General features: G+C 34.4%; 1 protein-coding gene across 2 annotated transcripts in view; it reads right to left on the bottom strand.

Moving 5' to 3' along the window:
- The window catches only part of dac (dachshund family transcription factor), a 122,312-nt gene that overhangs the window by 47,528 nt on the left and 59,143 nt on the right, over window positions 1-15,641 (bottom strand). For both annotated transcript variants that reach the window (XM_088044112.1, XM_088044111.1), the window contains exons 5-7: window positions 14,108-14,184; window positions 11,101-11,304; window positions 9,956-10,180 (exon numbers count right to left, since the gene is read on the bottom strand). In XM_088044112.1, coding sequence (XP_087900238.1) covers window positions 9,956-10,180; window positions 11,101-11,304; window positions 14,108-14,184 — 506 coding nt within the window. The remainder of the gene's footprint in view (window positions 1-9,955; window positions 10,181-11,100; window positions 11,305-14,107; window positions 14,185-15,641) is intronic.

The raw sequence follows: 15,641 nt of genomic DNA, 5'->3' as shown, positions 1-15,641 counted from the left end.
TAAAAGAAAACTGACATGAATCTCAAACTGTAATTAACCTTTACGTCCAAGTACTTATTTTTACTCACAATTCAAAAAAAATCGGTTATCTAAAACAATCTTGAACAACTTGTCCAACCTTCATTTCGCATCTCAGCTTTTTTATTTACAAATTCTGTGCTCTACATTATGCAAATTATTTTTTTTATATTATTGTGATCTTTTAGATTTATCGATTTGCGAACAGTTGTTCCCGGCGAATTCGTCTCCTGCAAATTGATTCCTAAAAAATTTGGTTTTATGCACTGTAATTACAAAAACACCAACTGAACGTATTTGCGGGCACATAATTTATTTTTCATAATTATTTAAGTATCTGTTGATATACAGGGTGATGAAAAAAAGGCGCCCATGAGGGGAAGTACTATGTCCTTTCAGTTAAACCATCTCAGAAATCAACGTAAAATTTTCACAATATAAATTTTTTCAAAAGAAATGGCCATGTGCTCATATATTTCTAATAAAATTTTATATTCGGCAGTTTTCGAAATACCCGGCAGTCTCTAAGCAATTAATGGAACTTTACAAAGTTGCAACATTGAAAAATGTTCTACAAAACTAAAAAATGGTATTTTTAAAACTTGGTTTAAAGCACTTTTTGTTCTTATTTTAATACAGAATATTATTAACGGTAAAAATGTAATATCTAATAATCAAATTGTTATAAAAAGTTTATCCAAACAGTGTTTGATCGTTTATAAAAGAAAGCTTCTATCTTAGTTTAAAAAGCACAATTTTTTTTTGGTTTTTAATTTTGGGCTCAGGAAAGATTTAGCTGCAACATAGGTAGCATGGACGTCTTTTTTTCATCACTTTGTATTTGTAGCTACCCCTAAAATTGTCTTTAATTTCCAAATTTGTTTGTTGGTACCTATCGGTAGTTTAAGGAACTAATATTTATTTTACTGTTATTGCAACAAACTAATGAACTCATTCAAAGTTAATTTTTTAGATGTTTTCTGGTTTCCTGCATCAGATGATATAAAATTTATTTCAAAATATTACTATTTTGTGTGTCGTTTTAGTGAAGCGGACACGGATAATAAGGACTTGCTTTTTGTAGAAACTCTACAAATTGAATTTTTGGAATCTTTTTCCCTACTAGTGACATTTTTATTGCATTTGATGTTTTAAATTGAAATGAAGTGACTTCTATTAGTGTGGAGCTACCTTAACCTTCCAGTAGTCTGCTAGCTCAGCCGGACGATATTAGTCTGCTGGGGTCTGTCAGACCTCAGTTAATTTTTAGGCCTAAAATAAAATTTAGTACTGCAATTTGCTTGAAAATGATGTAAAACATTGTAAATTAGAAGATTGTAGTCAGTAGATTAAAAACATATTTAATTACAACGTGAAAATATGATAAACTTGCAAATCAATAAATATCAATTTAAAAGTGAACAAACACACAAAATGATGGATTCCTTGCAAATATATTCACTGTATAAGTCATTATCACTTAAATAATCAATTTTCATTTCATCATTCGAAAAAAAAAATTTTTATGGTTACAATTTATAAAAAATCCACGAGTTAAAAATACACATGGGACTCAAAAAAATAATACATTTAGAGTTAGAAAACAATAAAGACAACTTTTGAAATCAGGAAGAAATAATATCAATGCCGGAACAAAAACAACGGTAGTTAGAATGAGTCAAAATAAGCAGCTATCAAGATTTGGGCTTTTTGAGTCAATTAGTTTAGAGAGTGCAACGCTTTTTTTCCACCTCTGGATCTGTCAGACCCCAACAGACTGCTGGAAGGTTAAGTTGAAGATGTCAATATTACTAAAAAATACATATATTTTAGAATTTTCAATTATTATCAAAAATCACACCGAGACGAATTAAACTGGGGGCAAATTGCATTGGGAACGAGTTTTTCAAGCTAGTGTGTTATATGTAGTGCTTTAAATTTATGGATTTTCCCAAACTTTTTTATTTTTTCAATTTTTTTGCGGTCATTTAGATTCTGTGGATTTTCGCGCTTTCGATATTTCTTAAATTTTCAGACTGTCAAATTAGAAACTGGGTGCACTTATGAATTTTTCTTGATTTTTGAGAAAATGTCTCGTTGCGCTTTGCTGCCGACAAGCAATAAAAATCGTTAAAGTGTAAAGTTTGAAGGCGCTTAAAGGCCAAATGGCATAAACTAGCGAAGGATGTGTTTAGCGTGTTTGTGTTCGCAGTCGGGCGGCGTAAAGCTCAGAGGCAGCCTAAGTAAGCGCCTGGGGGCAGAGAACTAAGAGCAACAACACCGATTCGGTCCCGGTTTGAGATTTTGTAATCCAAACAGCTCGCAGCGATGTGATTCCAATGCCACACTTTGCAACAGTCGCCCAATCTGCGATTCACGATTACCAAACACACATCCGATTAATTAAATCGACCACCTCATTAACTTCAAACGCAAACCACCGCACCAAGTTCAGTTTTAGGTGCTGATCGTTAACTTAATTACCGTTTTGTGTCTTAATTATCCTACATAGTTTGCGTACGGTGGTGAGTCGTGTATGAGAGCTGGCGAACAGGTCTGCTGTACCGAGTTATTACAGAATCCCCCTACACATTACAAGATTAATTTCTTTTCGGTCCAATAATTCAATTAATTCAAAGCTGTGCCAGGCAATGTTATGTTAAGTAAACTCGTGCAAGGCTTAGAGTAACTAGTTTTCGAATTATCGCCGCCCTCACCCCAGCTCTCCGCCACCATACAACTACTTGCATCTATTCAAACACCTGTAAATGAACGAGCTTAGTGATGCACTTATTCAAACACAACTTGAAATAACTTTCCAAGCTTTGCGAAAAAAGTCTGCATTACGACTTGATTAATTAATTTTCTAGAAATAAATAAAATATTCATTATTCTCGCCTTTTATTACTCAGTTAAGTAGGTACTGAGTGCTAATTAGCACTAACAATCCTGACGTTTGGCTCTTTGATGTGGTGGAAATAAAAATTTATTGGCGACTGACGTTATTCAAGTTAATGAAGACCTATTAAAACGCTTAAAATTGTATAATTGAGCCGACAAAGTCGATTGAAGCAATATCTCAGTAATATCTTTATAATTTCGAAAATCTGGAACACATTTTATTATAACATCAATTCTTACAGCTTCTTTTGTAATGAATTTTAACATCACGAAGATTGAAATCACAAGTTGGAGATGAGCTATAAAAACGTTGTTTATGTAATCAAAAAATAAAAGCGATTCGCGAGATCAAAGAGCTTTTTCTCAACATTTTCACACGACAATTAATAACTGTTTATAATATTATGGAAGACATTGATCTATAAATAAGCTCGAGAAAATGATTTGGGTGGGCGAAGAATATGATAGTTACGGTAACGTATTGTGTGCAATTGGTCGTAGATTTGAATATTTGATTTATCGGTTCGTTCGGTAAAAAAGCAATTTATAATGTTATTGTCAAAAATTAATTCAGTGTCTTAAACAGGTTCTTTTTTCTGGTACCATTAATGGTCCCAAGCAATTTAGTACACTATAATAACACGGTACGATTGATTGGCCAGGTTTCAAAAATAATAATCGCTTAAAATTGATCGAGAATTTCTTTGAGGCATTGTATTTGAAATTAGTTTCAAATTAGTCGAAATTTATTTAACTTTAAAATCCACCTGTTCCAGTAATGGCCGATGGTTTTTGTTGCCGCAGCCACTTGTACATTTCTTCATTTAAATTCTTCTCGTAAGAGAATCATAAAACGATAATGGCACTCTATAAATTGCCTCGCCATATCAAATATGGCCGACTGTATGCAGAACCGGACTCGACGAAATCAGGACTAGGTTTAATTAGCTTATTTCGCCGCAGTTCCATTCATAAATCGCAATTTCAAGAGTTATAAATCGGTCTATTTCGCTCAGTATAAAATATATCATGAAAAATTGTTACGTAGGCGGACAATACAAAGTAGTCTACTGAAACGGTTGCTGTTGGCTACTTGAAATTATTCTGCTACCGATATTTGCTTCATTATCGAGGAAAACTTGCCATCCACCACATCTTCATCTTGATATTAATTGCGCACTTCTTAAATTTGGTGCGGCCCACGGCGCGAACATAAATCCAATAAACCGTCTTGGACAGAACACATCAGTTTTCCTTTCTCTCGTTATTTATTGTTTTGCCATAACTCGCGATTTGAAAGTGCATTATAATATTTTATGCACATTTTCCAGTTGAAAACGGGAGATGATGATGATGATGCGGTTTGCAATTCCACTTTTATTCGCCTTCATGCACGTTTTTCGTCGATATGTATCAATTAAACCATTATGTTGTCATTACAAATCGTCTGTAATGATACAGGTGGTGTTCATAAGTCATTGCCGCGGCATTCATTCAACTTAATAAGCGACTTTTGTTTCCTGTTGTATTTGATCAATTTCGATGTTACCGTTCTTTTTACATCAATTTTAGTAATTGAACGATGATTGGCCTCTTTTTATTCGGCGAAACGAGAGGTTACTACCCCACAAATTTAACCTTTGTACTTTTTAATATTCATAATTAAAAAATTGTTACAGCGCACTTTTTATTGTTGCCATAAACAAACACTTTAAATTATGATGACAACGCTGACACTTGGAAATATACAACAAAACTGACTGGATCAGAAGGAAAATTTAGTCTAAATACCTGCATCCAGTTTTAATTAAAATATAATTGACTACTAAATATTCACAAATAAAAACTTACACGTTAATTTGTTTTTATGACCACCAAGTTAATATTAAAAGTGACTTTTATGACGGTTACCGGAGTTCAGTGTTTATTCTGAGACTTGTTTCATCAGGAGCGACATTTTGGTTTTAATGCGAAAAAAATAAAAATCGGTCTTGATATTTGTGTTTTGATGGAAATTGTTTAATTTTCCGTAAAGTTTTAGTTTGTGAACTATAAATTTTTCTGAATTAAAAGAATGCGGCAAAGTTCCGTGCAGCAGACGTTTCTAATTATGAATAAGACTGCAAATCCGCGGCATCGACGTTGAAAACATAACCTTTATATAACACAATGTAGGACCCTCTGCAGTCATTAAAAGTTTACAACCAATGTTGCTATTAGCGTTGTTCTTTATGCCGGTATCCGTCCGTGCATTCGGCATTAACATTGCTCATTTAATGCCCTGCTGCATTTAAAAATACGATGACAGTCCCCTGTATTATTGGCGCATTCATAAATTTACGATATTAATAATAAAATCGTAATTTATTGCAAGTTTTAAAATTCCTTTTAATACGTTTCGTTTAATACGTTTTTAAATATGTTTCGGAATTAACCGAACAGACGCACTGCACTAAAATTCAAGATAACCAAATTTGAATCAAGTTTGTTCGTTTTTTGCCTTTAAAGTTTGCAAACGTTTTCATGAGTGACCGCCGCGTGTTTAATCGCCGCTCTTTTTCTGGGGAAATATGCAAAAGTTGCTGGTATACCACCTGACTTCCAGACATGAAAGCCTTATAATTTGGTCTCCGTTCTGATTGTTGCATGCATAAACGATGAACACAGCCGTCCAGCCAAAGAACCTACGAAAAATCGCCACAAATCCAGTAAAACGTGTTCGATCATCCTCACTGGATGGTCTACCATATCAAAATAGTCCTAATTGTCCCTTCGGGCTCGTATCACCGATATAATCTTATTTTGTCCGTTTGAACGCGTTATCTCCCGTCTGAGACGAATTTTAACAATAATTCCGCCTTGACCAATCGTTATTTAGTCCGCCAGACGCAAAAATCTCGCCGGGGCATAAATATCTCGCGCACTTATGTTTACGGATAATTGGAATCGAGAAATTCGCCCGTAAATAATTCCGAATGTAAATGAAGACGTTTCGCCCTAACGATTCCATTCAAAATGCAATTTTAATCAGCTAAAGTGGTCGCTTCAAGTACCAATAATTTGCGTTAACACGGCCGGAGATCCGAGATGGGTTCGATAAAACGAGATAATATCGCCGATATCAGAGCGTGGATAGTTATAAGAAGACTTGTGTTGCGACCACCACACACGATCTCCTCGTTTAACGGACGTACGTGAACACGACTGCGGCGAGCGGATTCTCTTCGATTCATTTTTCTACAATCGACGACTTTTTTATCGACCACGGAAAATTATGGAATTTTGCGTGATCATGCGGAATACTCACGAGGAAGAGGCTAATATCACACTTGTGACACGACACATCGATCACTTCGCACACGTCTCGGTTAGCCTCTTATTACAGTGACAGAACAAAAAATTACCGATGAAATTATAGCCAGCTAGATGCGAAGAAACGAATCAAATCGAAAAGCAACACAAAGGAATCTCATGAAACTACAGAACCTAGAGAATACGTGAACTTTCAAAAGTCCAGCAATAATTGAAGACGGCATAAAAACCGAGCTAAGCGCCAAAAAATTGAAAAATTAGATTACTTCATAAAACAATAGTAATCGATATTGCCAATAGAAAGGGCCTTTCGTGTATAAAAAAAATGTTTTTAGGCGACTTCAACTAAAAATAAAATTTTAGGCCTTAAAAGCGGTCTAAAAGTGAGTCTTTTCTGGCCGCAAACATTTTCGGCCGATCTATGGTGGCGCCATCTATCCATAGTTTTGCATATTACATCAAGATACCGATATTATCCTCAATTTTATAATTATTTGGGTAAAATCAAATCGACAAACTGCTGTAAAGTGCAACAAAGACGTGTTGAATTATTGAAAAGGAAGATGGATAGCAGTGCTGTTGCAACAACATCAAAATGCACATCAAATCTAAACACATGCCGAAACAGCAAATGTAAATAAAAAAATATTAACTTTTCTAAAGGATTCATAAATATTTCCAATTATTCAGTTGTTATAAATGATTAAATTAATAAATCATAAGTAAAAATTAATTAACCAGTAAATTTAATGATGTCACCTAAAAAATCTTGTGTCTATCAGGGCCAAAAAGTGCCATTTTGCCCTCGCCTTCGTCCTGGCCTTGGCTATCACTTTATGGCCTTGGTACACAAATAACTATATTGTGTTTAGTTCAAAGCAGTGTTTATAAAAACCGAGCTAAGCGCCATTAGTAATTTTAGATGCAATTATTACTGTAGTTATAAATTTAGTTTGACTGGTTTATTTAGAGTTTACAGAAAAATACCTTCATGCTAATATTCCCTATCGATTGTACTACAGAATGTTTAAGGAAAAATTTTCTAACTTAAGTTTTCATCCGTCAAGAACTGATACTTGTAAAACGTGCGGCTTGTTGAATATATTATGTACAGCAAAAAGGGACCAAACAGCGAAAATTAAACTCTAAAATCATCATAGAGATGCACAGAAAGCCCGCAAATGCATTAAAAACGATGAAGCAAATGTCGCAACTTCCCCTAAGCAACACATGCAGGATTTGCGTTGATTTTGAACAAGAACAAGATTTTGAACAGATGTACACTACCGCTCAAAAGTATGTGCCCACTTAAAAATATTATTAATTCTTTTGCGATTTCGCGGTTATTTCTGCTCATTCTGTGGTAAGTGATAACATTGCACGCGTTTTCACACCTAACTTAACTTTCTTCATAATTTTTGTACAAAACGGTCACTAATTTTTTGAGAAAAACTTGAAGAACAATAAACTTAAACGGTAAACGTCAATCAACACTTTCGTTTTTGCATTTATAGGCTGATGGATTGTGAAAATATATGAAACGATAACTTTTTAAAAAAATTTAAAAGTACATTAAAAAATAAAAAAAAAGATATTTTCTAAAACATCAAAAAAAGAAAAACATTGCTGTTAGCATCAATGAAGTATATAAACATGAAAACAAAAAACGGCAAACAAAAGCGAAAGAAAGAAATTATTTTGAAGTTACTTAAAAAAATGTTGGTGGGCAAATACTTTTGAGCGGGAGTGTACTATTTAAGGCAACTCTATTGTTATAATTTTGGGATTCACCTTGCTGAAAGCACCTTAAACACCAGCAAGCTGAAGATTTCCAAAATAAAATGGCTTCCGATTTCCCAAAATAATCCTGGTTTAATCAAAATTAGTGAAACTCTTGTTGTAACAGAAGCAAAATGCAAAACTGTTTAAAAAAAATGTAAATAACCAAGCTATATGTGAAATGGAATGATAAAACTAAATTGTGGCAAGCCATTAACAGTTGAAAAGAAAAAAAACTTCAAAAAATGTTACCATTTTTAAGACAAAGTAGAAAATTTAATACACAGAATGTAAACATTTTGTTATCAGCTACTGATTTTTGATGTTTTAATAAATTGTCCCATATTTGTGATTAACATCTTTGCGCTTAGAACAATTTTTAAATGTTCATATCTTCGAACTTATAATTTACATTTGGCGCTTAGCACGTTTTTGAAATCACAACTTACATATTTTTCTCAATATCTCAATATCAAATTACAAGTTCATTAGCAAAGTCTCATTACATAATTTTTGCAGGCCGGTTTAGATGACAATGATGGATATAAACAAAAATATTTAATTATCTCAAAATACAAGATTGGCGCTTAGCCCGGTTTATATGTCAAGTCTTCAATTGTCGATGACTTTTGAAGTTCAAGTCTCAGTACACATTTCCGGTATTTCCCTTTCCAAAACCGCAAACCCGGTTGGAATCTTGATATAATTAATTAGCCGAATTATTGTTATTATTACATCGTTGTATCCGATAAATAAATCAGATAAGTGGTAATTACCTTAATCGATGTTTGATAGTCATGTAATCGAGCATTTCATAATTTTTTCCGACGCGTCATACAAATTAAATTTAGAACCTGACCTAAAAAATGAATGAAAAGATATCCAGACATAAGCTTTGTGAATTAGTTAAATTTAGTTTTGGACTGAGTGATTATTATGAAGTATCCTCGAGCGGAATTTACTGTGAAGATGAAAGTTTGAATGGAGCGTTAAGTTAATAATGTTTTGATGATTTCTCTCAAAATAGCTTCAGTATATCAATGCTGGAATTTAGTATCTGTTAGTTGGTAACATTCATAACAAGAATAATAAAAGTGCCACCTACCTATTTAGCGCTTGGCGTTGTGATAAGTTACGGTATGCCAATTTTGCTAAAACGAAAAAGGTAGTTGTATATAGAAAAAAAAAAAGAAAAAATGCGATCAGTGTATATAGTAATTTCGTTTATTTTCAATTTTGAATTGTTAACATGTACATCACACATAAAACCTAATTCTAAAAGTCAGATCGAGTTCCTTTCAGGGAAATCGTCACTGAAATTTTTTGGTGCTGAGAAAATTTTGTTATATTCACTCACAAAATGAATATACAGGTTGAAGAATATATCAAAATTTTCAAGTTAATTTAAGTATATAAATATTTAAGTTAAATTAACTAATTTTTAAATAAACATCTACTCTAACAACACTGGAAGTAATGGCACATTACTAATAATATACTAACAACCAGCTGACAGAATAACCAAATTCCATCACTGAAACACCGGGTCAGGTTCGAGACGCGCGAAGCGCGCTCTCTTTACAGTCGTCACTAACATTATCTTCGCTATAAAATGTCTGCTCTATCCACAGATTATGCTTAATTATTTACATCCAGTAAAGCTACTTAGTTTAGAGTACAAGTCGATATGTGCACACGAGTGCCGCCATTTGACATACTGAGACTTTATACAAACACTACGTCGTACGACATGTGGAAAATTCGAAACCCAAATCTTCGGGCATGAATCAGAATTTCAAGTTCCGATTTTCCAATGTTTGCATCATAGTATTTACAAAGTATTTTATACATCAAGTCGCGTTTACTTTTTAGCATTTCTGCGTAGCGGCTAAATACATGTAGTACTGTGCTAGCGACAGCAGATACACCATGTTGCTATTTGTACCTTTCTCGTAGTTGATCTGGCGCTCCTGCTGGCGGGCGTTATCAGCGGCTACCTTCAACAGTCCTTGGATGTTGCGGAGGAGCGTCTCCGTCGAGGAGATGCTCGGATCTTGACTAGGACCGTTAGCGGAGGCTACCGCACTCGCTAGGGTCGAATAATTTAAGGCTGCTTGTTGGGAGTCGCTGCCGGGGGCCGCGGGCAGGGGGAGGTCGCCTTCGTCCATATCTGCAAAGAAACAGAGACTAAAATATCGAAACACACAAATTCATAGTTCCCGTGTTATTATGGCAATTTTTTCAAGGGTGGTAACCAAAGGTCAGCAAATGCAACCTTTTCTCATCCAAACGAAAGAGAAAATGCTAATTACGGACCTCCACTTCGCGTAGAACTCGTCAAACCGGCGATGCTCAAAGTAAGCCATCAAATCGAGCATGTCAGTTGGTCATCCATCTTGACCACAACGTCTCAGCCACATTAACATTCCCTATCTCATTTTTCCCATGTCTTAAACAAACAAATTAGCCAGATATATTTCTTCTCCGGCGAGAACATGGTAACTTGTGCACGCATGTCCCATCAAAAATGATTTATTCCGAATGGTCCAAACTCGTATCATTCGAAGAAGGCCAAAGCGTTTAATTAACAATTTAGATAAAGTCACGATCGGCGAAAAAGAGAAAATTAATTTCGGTCTAATGACCCTAGTGAAAATATGTTGAAAGGAAAGAATAGACTTGGCACGGACTAATCAGTTCGTTCTTTCTTTTAGATATTATTCGGGAATACATTAATTTCACAAGCGATAAATTAGAAAATTCTCATTCTCGTTATGTCAGAGTATTAAATTAATTAATGATTTGTGCGTCACTTTTGACCTTAGAAAACATTAGTTATGAACGTTTCCAGAGGCTCCAAGTCAAATCAATTTCAATCGAAAAACTTTGACACTTTATCCCGTTCGAAAATAACCAAAAAGAATCATCAATAGCTTTAAAACCCGAGCGGACGCAGTCACCGGACTCTCTTCATTTGTAACCGGACTCCTCATTTTGGTAATTAAATCCCCAAGCCGAGGCCCTTTCTGCGATCTTGTGCCTCAAAGGCCGAAAATCAATAATCCAACATGACAATTCCGCCTCATTTACCTTGATCCTTTTCGTCGTCGTCCTCCGGATCGGAGATGTTGTCGTCCTCTTCGTCTTCTGCCGCCGATCTCGGCGACCTCGGTGACGGCGGAACATCAGGACCATCGGCTTCACTCCCTGAATGCTCGCCGTCACCGAGTGAACCAGCGGAGCCGCCGCCACTTTTCGAAAGATTCAACACGGGACTGTGGTCGGTGGGTGAGCCTGGAAACAAATAAAACAACGAATTAATTCGGTCCATCCGAAATAAAAAGTTAACTATCACGCCGGGATTTAATTAATGGTTGTAAAACGGGGATTTGGTGCGTCGGACGTTACACGAACCAATCTCGGTGGTAATAAATTACGCGAGGGTCACAATTAAATACGCATATGCAGAAATTGAAACGAATGCCCGAGTTAAGGCTTCAAATAAATCGGACTGTTGGCTCTTTTGGATGAGCGCATCAATCTCCACGGGATTTATACGCGACATTTGGGAAAACGAGCCAATTGGTAAAGTGCTAAATGGGTAGAGAACTCTGAGGAAAAGCTCCTGAAGAAGAAGCAATAATTTCCACGATTATGACACTGTTATAAATCGCAGAAATAAGAAGTAAAAATTATTTTGTGCGCCTCAAGGCATTTGTGGCAAAAAATCATTTTTTGATCTGATTTAGAATAGTTGGTTTTATTCTGCAACTACATAAATGTCAATTGTGTCAATTCCGGTGCCGTTGTGGTGGCCAATAATTGCTTTCAAAAATAATATAAGTAAACTGATTATGTGAAGTTCAGGGAAAATTTTCAGAAACACGAAATTTTGACTTTTGACTCTAAAATAATTTTTAATTGCTCGATTTGAATGTAGTGCTACTAACCCATTTCTGAACTGATAAAATTTCATTAAATGAATAAATGACGATTCCAATTTAAAGCAGAAGTCAAAATAAGTAAAAAAAAAGTCCATTTGAATAAATTTGGCCGCTAGCTTTAATGGACAGAAATTGTCACTTTGACTGATTTAAGTGGTCCTAAAAAGTTCTCTGCAGTGACACATTGGTAATTTTTGAATTTTAGAAAATTCACATTTGTATTGCGTATCATCATTCATTACTCCAACAAATCATAATTATTTCCAACACGAAGACAATAAACCAATAATAATTGTTGATGAATACATTGCAAGCAAGCCAGTTCAGGTTTACTTACTATTGTTTGCCACTTGAATCTGTCAAACTGACAATTTTAGTCCATAGCGTACCAAGTTAGAGCTAGCGGCCAAATTTATTCAAATGCACTATACCTAACTATTAATTACTCTATGTAACAACAAAAATAATTAGGTATGTTATTTTTTTCATATTTATCGTTACAGACGAACTTTTTAACATGTTATCATTAATTTTGTCGAAATGTCCTTATATTAAGAAAAAAAAAATATTTTCAAAAATTTCTGTTTTCTGCGAATTAAAAAGTGACCACAAGATGACAATGTAAATTATTTGCGGATCTATTTATCTACATAGGGGGGTGTTAAATAACAATTAAATAATTAAAAATCAAAATAATTTTAATAAATACTACATAATAATAATTTTAGGAAGCGTATAGAGTCTATTTTGGCATTAAAATCTCCAAATTGACGATGTCAAGGTATTTTTTTTGTAAAAATTGCCCTTCGAGTCTAAAGACATGGAATCCGTGAGTCTTTGAAGACAATAACATTTACAAATCCCAGTGTCTGAAAAACTTCTAGATCATTTCAGTAACTGCTATTTTGGGTTGCTGTTATTTTCCATTTCGTCGGTTAAGAGTGTTAACCTGCTAACTCCAGTAACGCAAATTTTACAAGAGGTAAAAAAACGTAATAATTTTATTAAAAATAAGCTTATAAAAGAACTCAAATTACAAACGGGTTAATACTATTCGGCTACCAATTATACATAGTAATAATTTAAAAATAACTTTCAAATTAACACTTTATAGGATTGTATATTTGGAGATAACAGGCGAACTTTCTATGATTTTTTTTAAATTTTGGAGTTTTCTGAATATGAAAGCGATAAATAAAATTAACTTCAAATATTTATTAGTGGTGCTGGGAAAATTTAATAATAAGAGTAGTAATAATTACAAAATTTAAAATAAATGTCTTGTTGTAATAATTATTATTAACCGTTACAGAAAAAAATATTTATGTCACGTCATTAAAAAATCAATAATAAGACGTTGAGGTTCTCGACAGTAATAAAACATTTTTGTGATTCTTATTTAAATAAATATTAGAAAAACAAACTGCTATAGCCATCCAAAATTACTTTTTTAAACATGCTAAACAATGTCTCCTTATACCCTGTTAAATGTTTATGTTATAAAAAGGGAACTTATCTTTAAGCTAATTTTCCAAAACAAATTTAATTATTATCTAATTTGCAAACTACAAAGACCAATTTTTAAAGTTACAAAAATATCCACGTGGACACAAATTTGTTGTTACTGGAGATAGCAGCAATTCGGTCTCAACTGCAAAGTCTGGAGTTAGCAGTTATTCGTATTATGAACATTTTACTCATTGGAGTCAAACGTTGAATAAAATGTTTTTCGCACCAATGCGCAACATTATTTAAAATTAGATTAGATAAAAATTCTAAAAATGACCAGAAGTAGAGTTAGCAGGTTAACACTCTTAACCGACGATTTGCTAACATAAAGGAAAAGAACAAAAATTGTATTTTGAATTTTAACGTAAAACAGCATTCTATTTTAATAGTTTATTGTTTTTTTTAACGATTTTGTTTTATTTTATGAATATAATTGTTAATTTTCCAAAGCGAGAAACAAATAAATTTATAATTTTTCTTGGAGACAACTCACACAAATCATATTTATATTCATTAAAAAAACGTCAAATTAAAATTAGACAAGTGTTTAATTCGCCTGAAAAATGCTTTGAAAATGCTCGAAATGTCTTGCATTTTCAAAAGAACATTTTTCAGCCTAGTGAAAAAAATAACTGGTGTCTTACCGTTCCGTGGGCTGAGATCCCTGGCTTTTTGGTCCAGCGGTAGAGGTCTGTCTGGATCGCACCTCTCCTCCCGTAACCTGAAACAATAACAATGTAAATCAGCAATCGAACAAAATGAATGGTGCAAATTATCCCGAATAAACAAAAGCGTCCAATTATGTTCATAAAAGCGAACGATACTGCAATTTTATCTTCATTATAAATGCATTACATTTCGTGGAAAACATGCGAACTCTCGATTTGATCTTTACCAAAATGTAAATGCAAACAGTTCTCGAATTAACAGGCAGCTCGTAAAAGTTGCAATTAGAAAAATACATCTGTTTTAATTAGAACATTGGCAATAAGTCGCGGATTCAGGGCTTTACGGTCCCCACGTTAATGGCAATCGCTGCAGGGGTCCCTGCGCCGTTGCCTTCATTAAAACATCTCGGCATACGTCTGAATGCGAAATTTGATAACTGGAAGACCCTTCGTGGAAAAAATCGGACAAAGCTGCACATCCGAGGTGAGCCGATATCGGCATAAGTGCTTGGATCATCGAGCTTTGCGATGACTTCGGCCAGCTTGCTAGAGGCGATATGTTAGAAGAGCACTTTGCATATCGCCTCACCACAAATATGAATAGGAAATGAACTAGTTTGCTCCTGTATTGATTCGCTTCTGCTGGAATAAACTGAACGGAAAATGTGGACACTCGGATTTAGCGAAGATATGCTAAAGGGACAGTTTAATTCCCAGTCGCTCGAATTAGCTTAGAAATGGGACCTAATTCACAAGAACAGTGGCGAGTTGCACAAGATAATTGGATTTCGTACGGCGTTAGGACGCTTAAATAGATTCTTATCTCCCAAGATTCATTTGACCCGACTTAATTATGTAACAATACGCTCGCACATGAGAGGTGTGAAACTATCGCAAAACCTCTTGCCGCTCCCCTGAAAACTCGGACATATTTTATACATTTTTCCACCCCGGTTACATCTATTATGTATGCGAACAGATTCATGTAAATTCGAGAATAATTGCGTGTGATTCAAGTCATATATCAAGCACCGCTTCTGATACACTGACTCTATTACACAGCTCATGTGGCTCAAAGTCCTCCACTGAATCATCCGCGACCTAAAAGTAAACGACATCCACTCGAAAAGGTGCTGACTTGATCTTCCGTTTACACTGAAGTGGACGATTTTTGTTGAAATATGTAAATTTGATAAAACGATCGTCCATCACCAACAGACGGACGACAATGGGTACTATAAATTTACATTTCAGGGGAAAAAAGGACACAGAGAAAAAGCTCTAGAAATCTGTTGCCCAACGTTGTGTGATTGCAAATTGTCACAATTTTTCTTACAATTGCGTTAATTGATGTTAAACCGCTGCCTACTTTTTTTCAACTTGATTGCCTAATTTAACAATCCACAAAAGTGTTCAAACTTTTTTGACAATGATTGTAAAAAATTGAAAGAAATTTTGGAAACAAAAATAATATCTTTAACTGGAATCAGCCAACAAGGTTATTTTTTGT

Source organism: Gnatocerus cornutus, chromosome 8, assembly GCF_029298725.1.
Source record: "Gnatocerus cornutus isolate USDA-ARS CGAHR chromosome 8, icGnaCorn1.1, whole genome shotgun sequence".
Lineage (NCBI taxonomy): Eukaryota > Metazoa > Arthropoda > Insecta > Coleoptera > Tenebrionidae > Gnatocerus > Gnatocerus cornutus.
The sequence above is the reverse complement of the archived record's forward strand: the minus strand, read 5'-3'. Positions and strand labels throughout refer to the sequence as shown.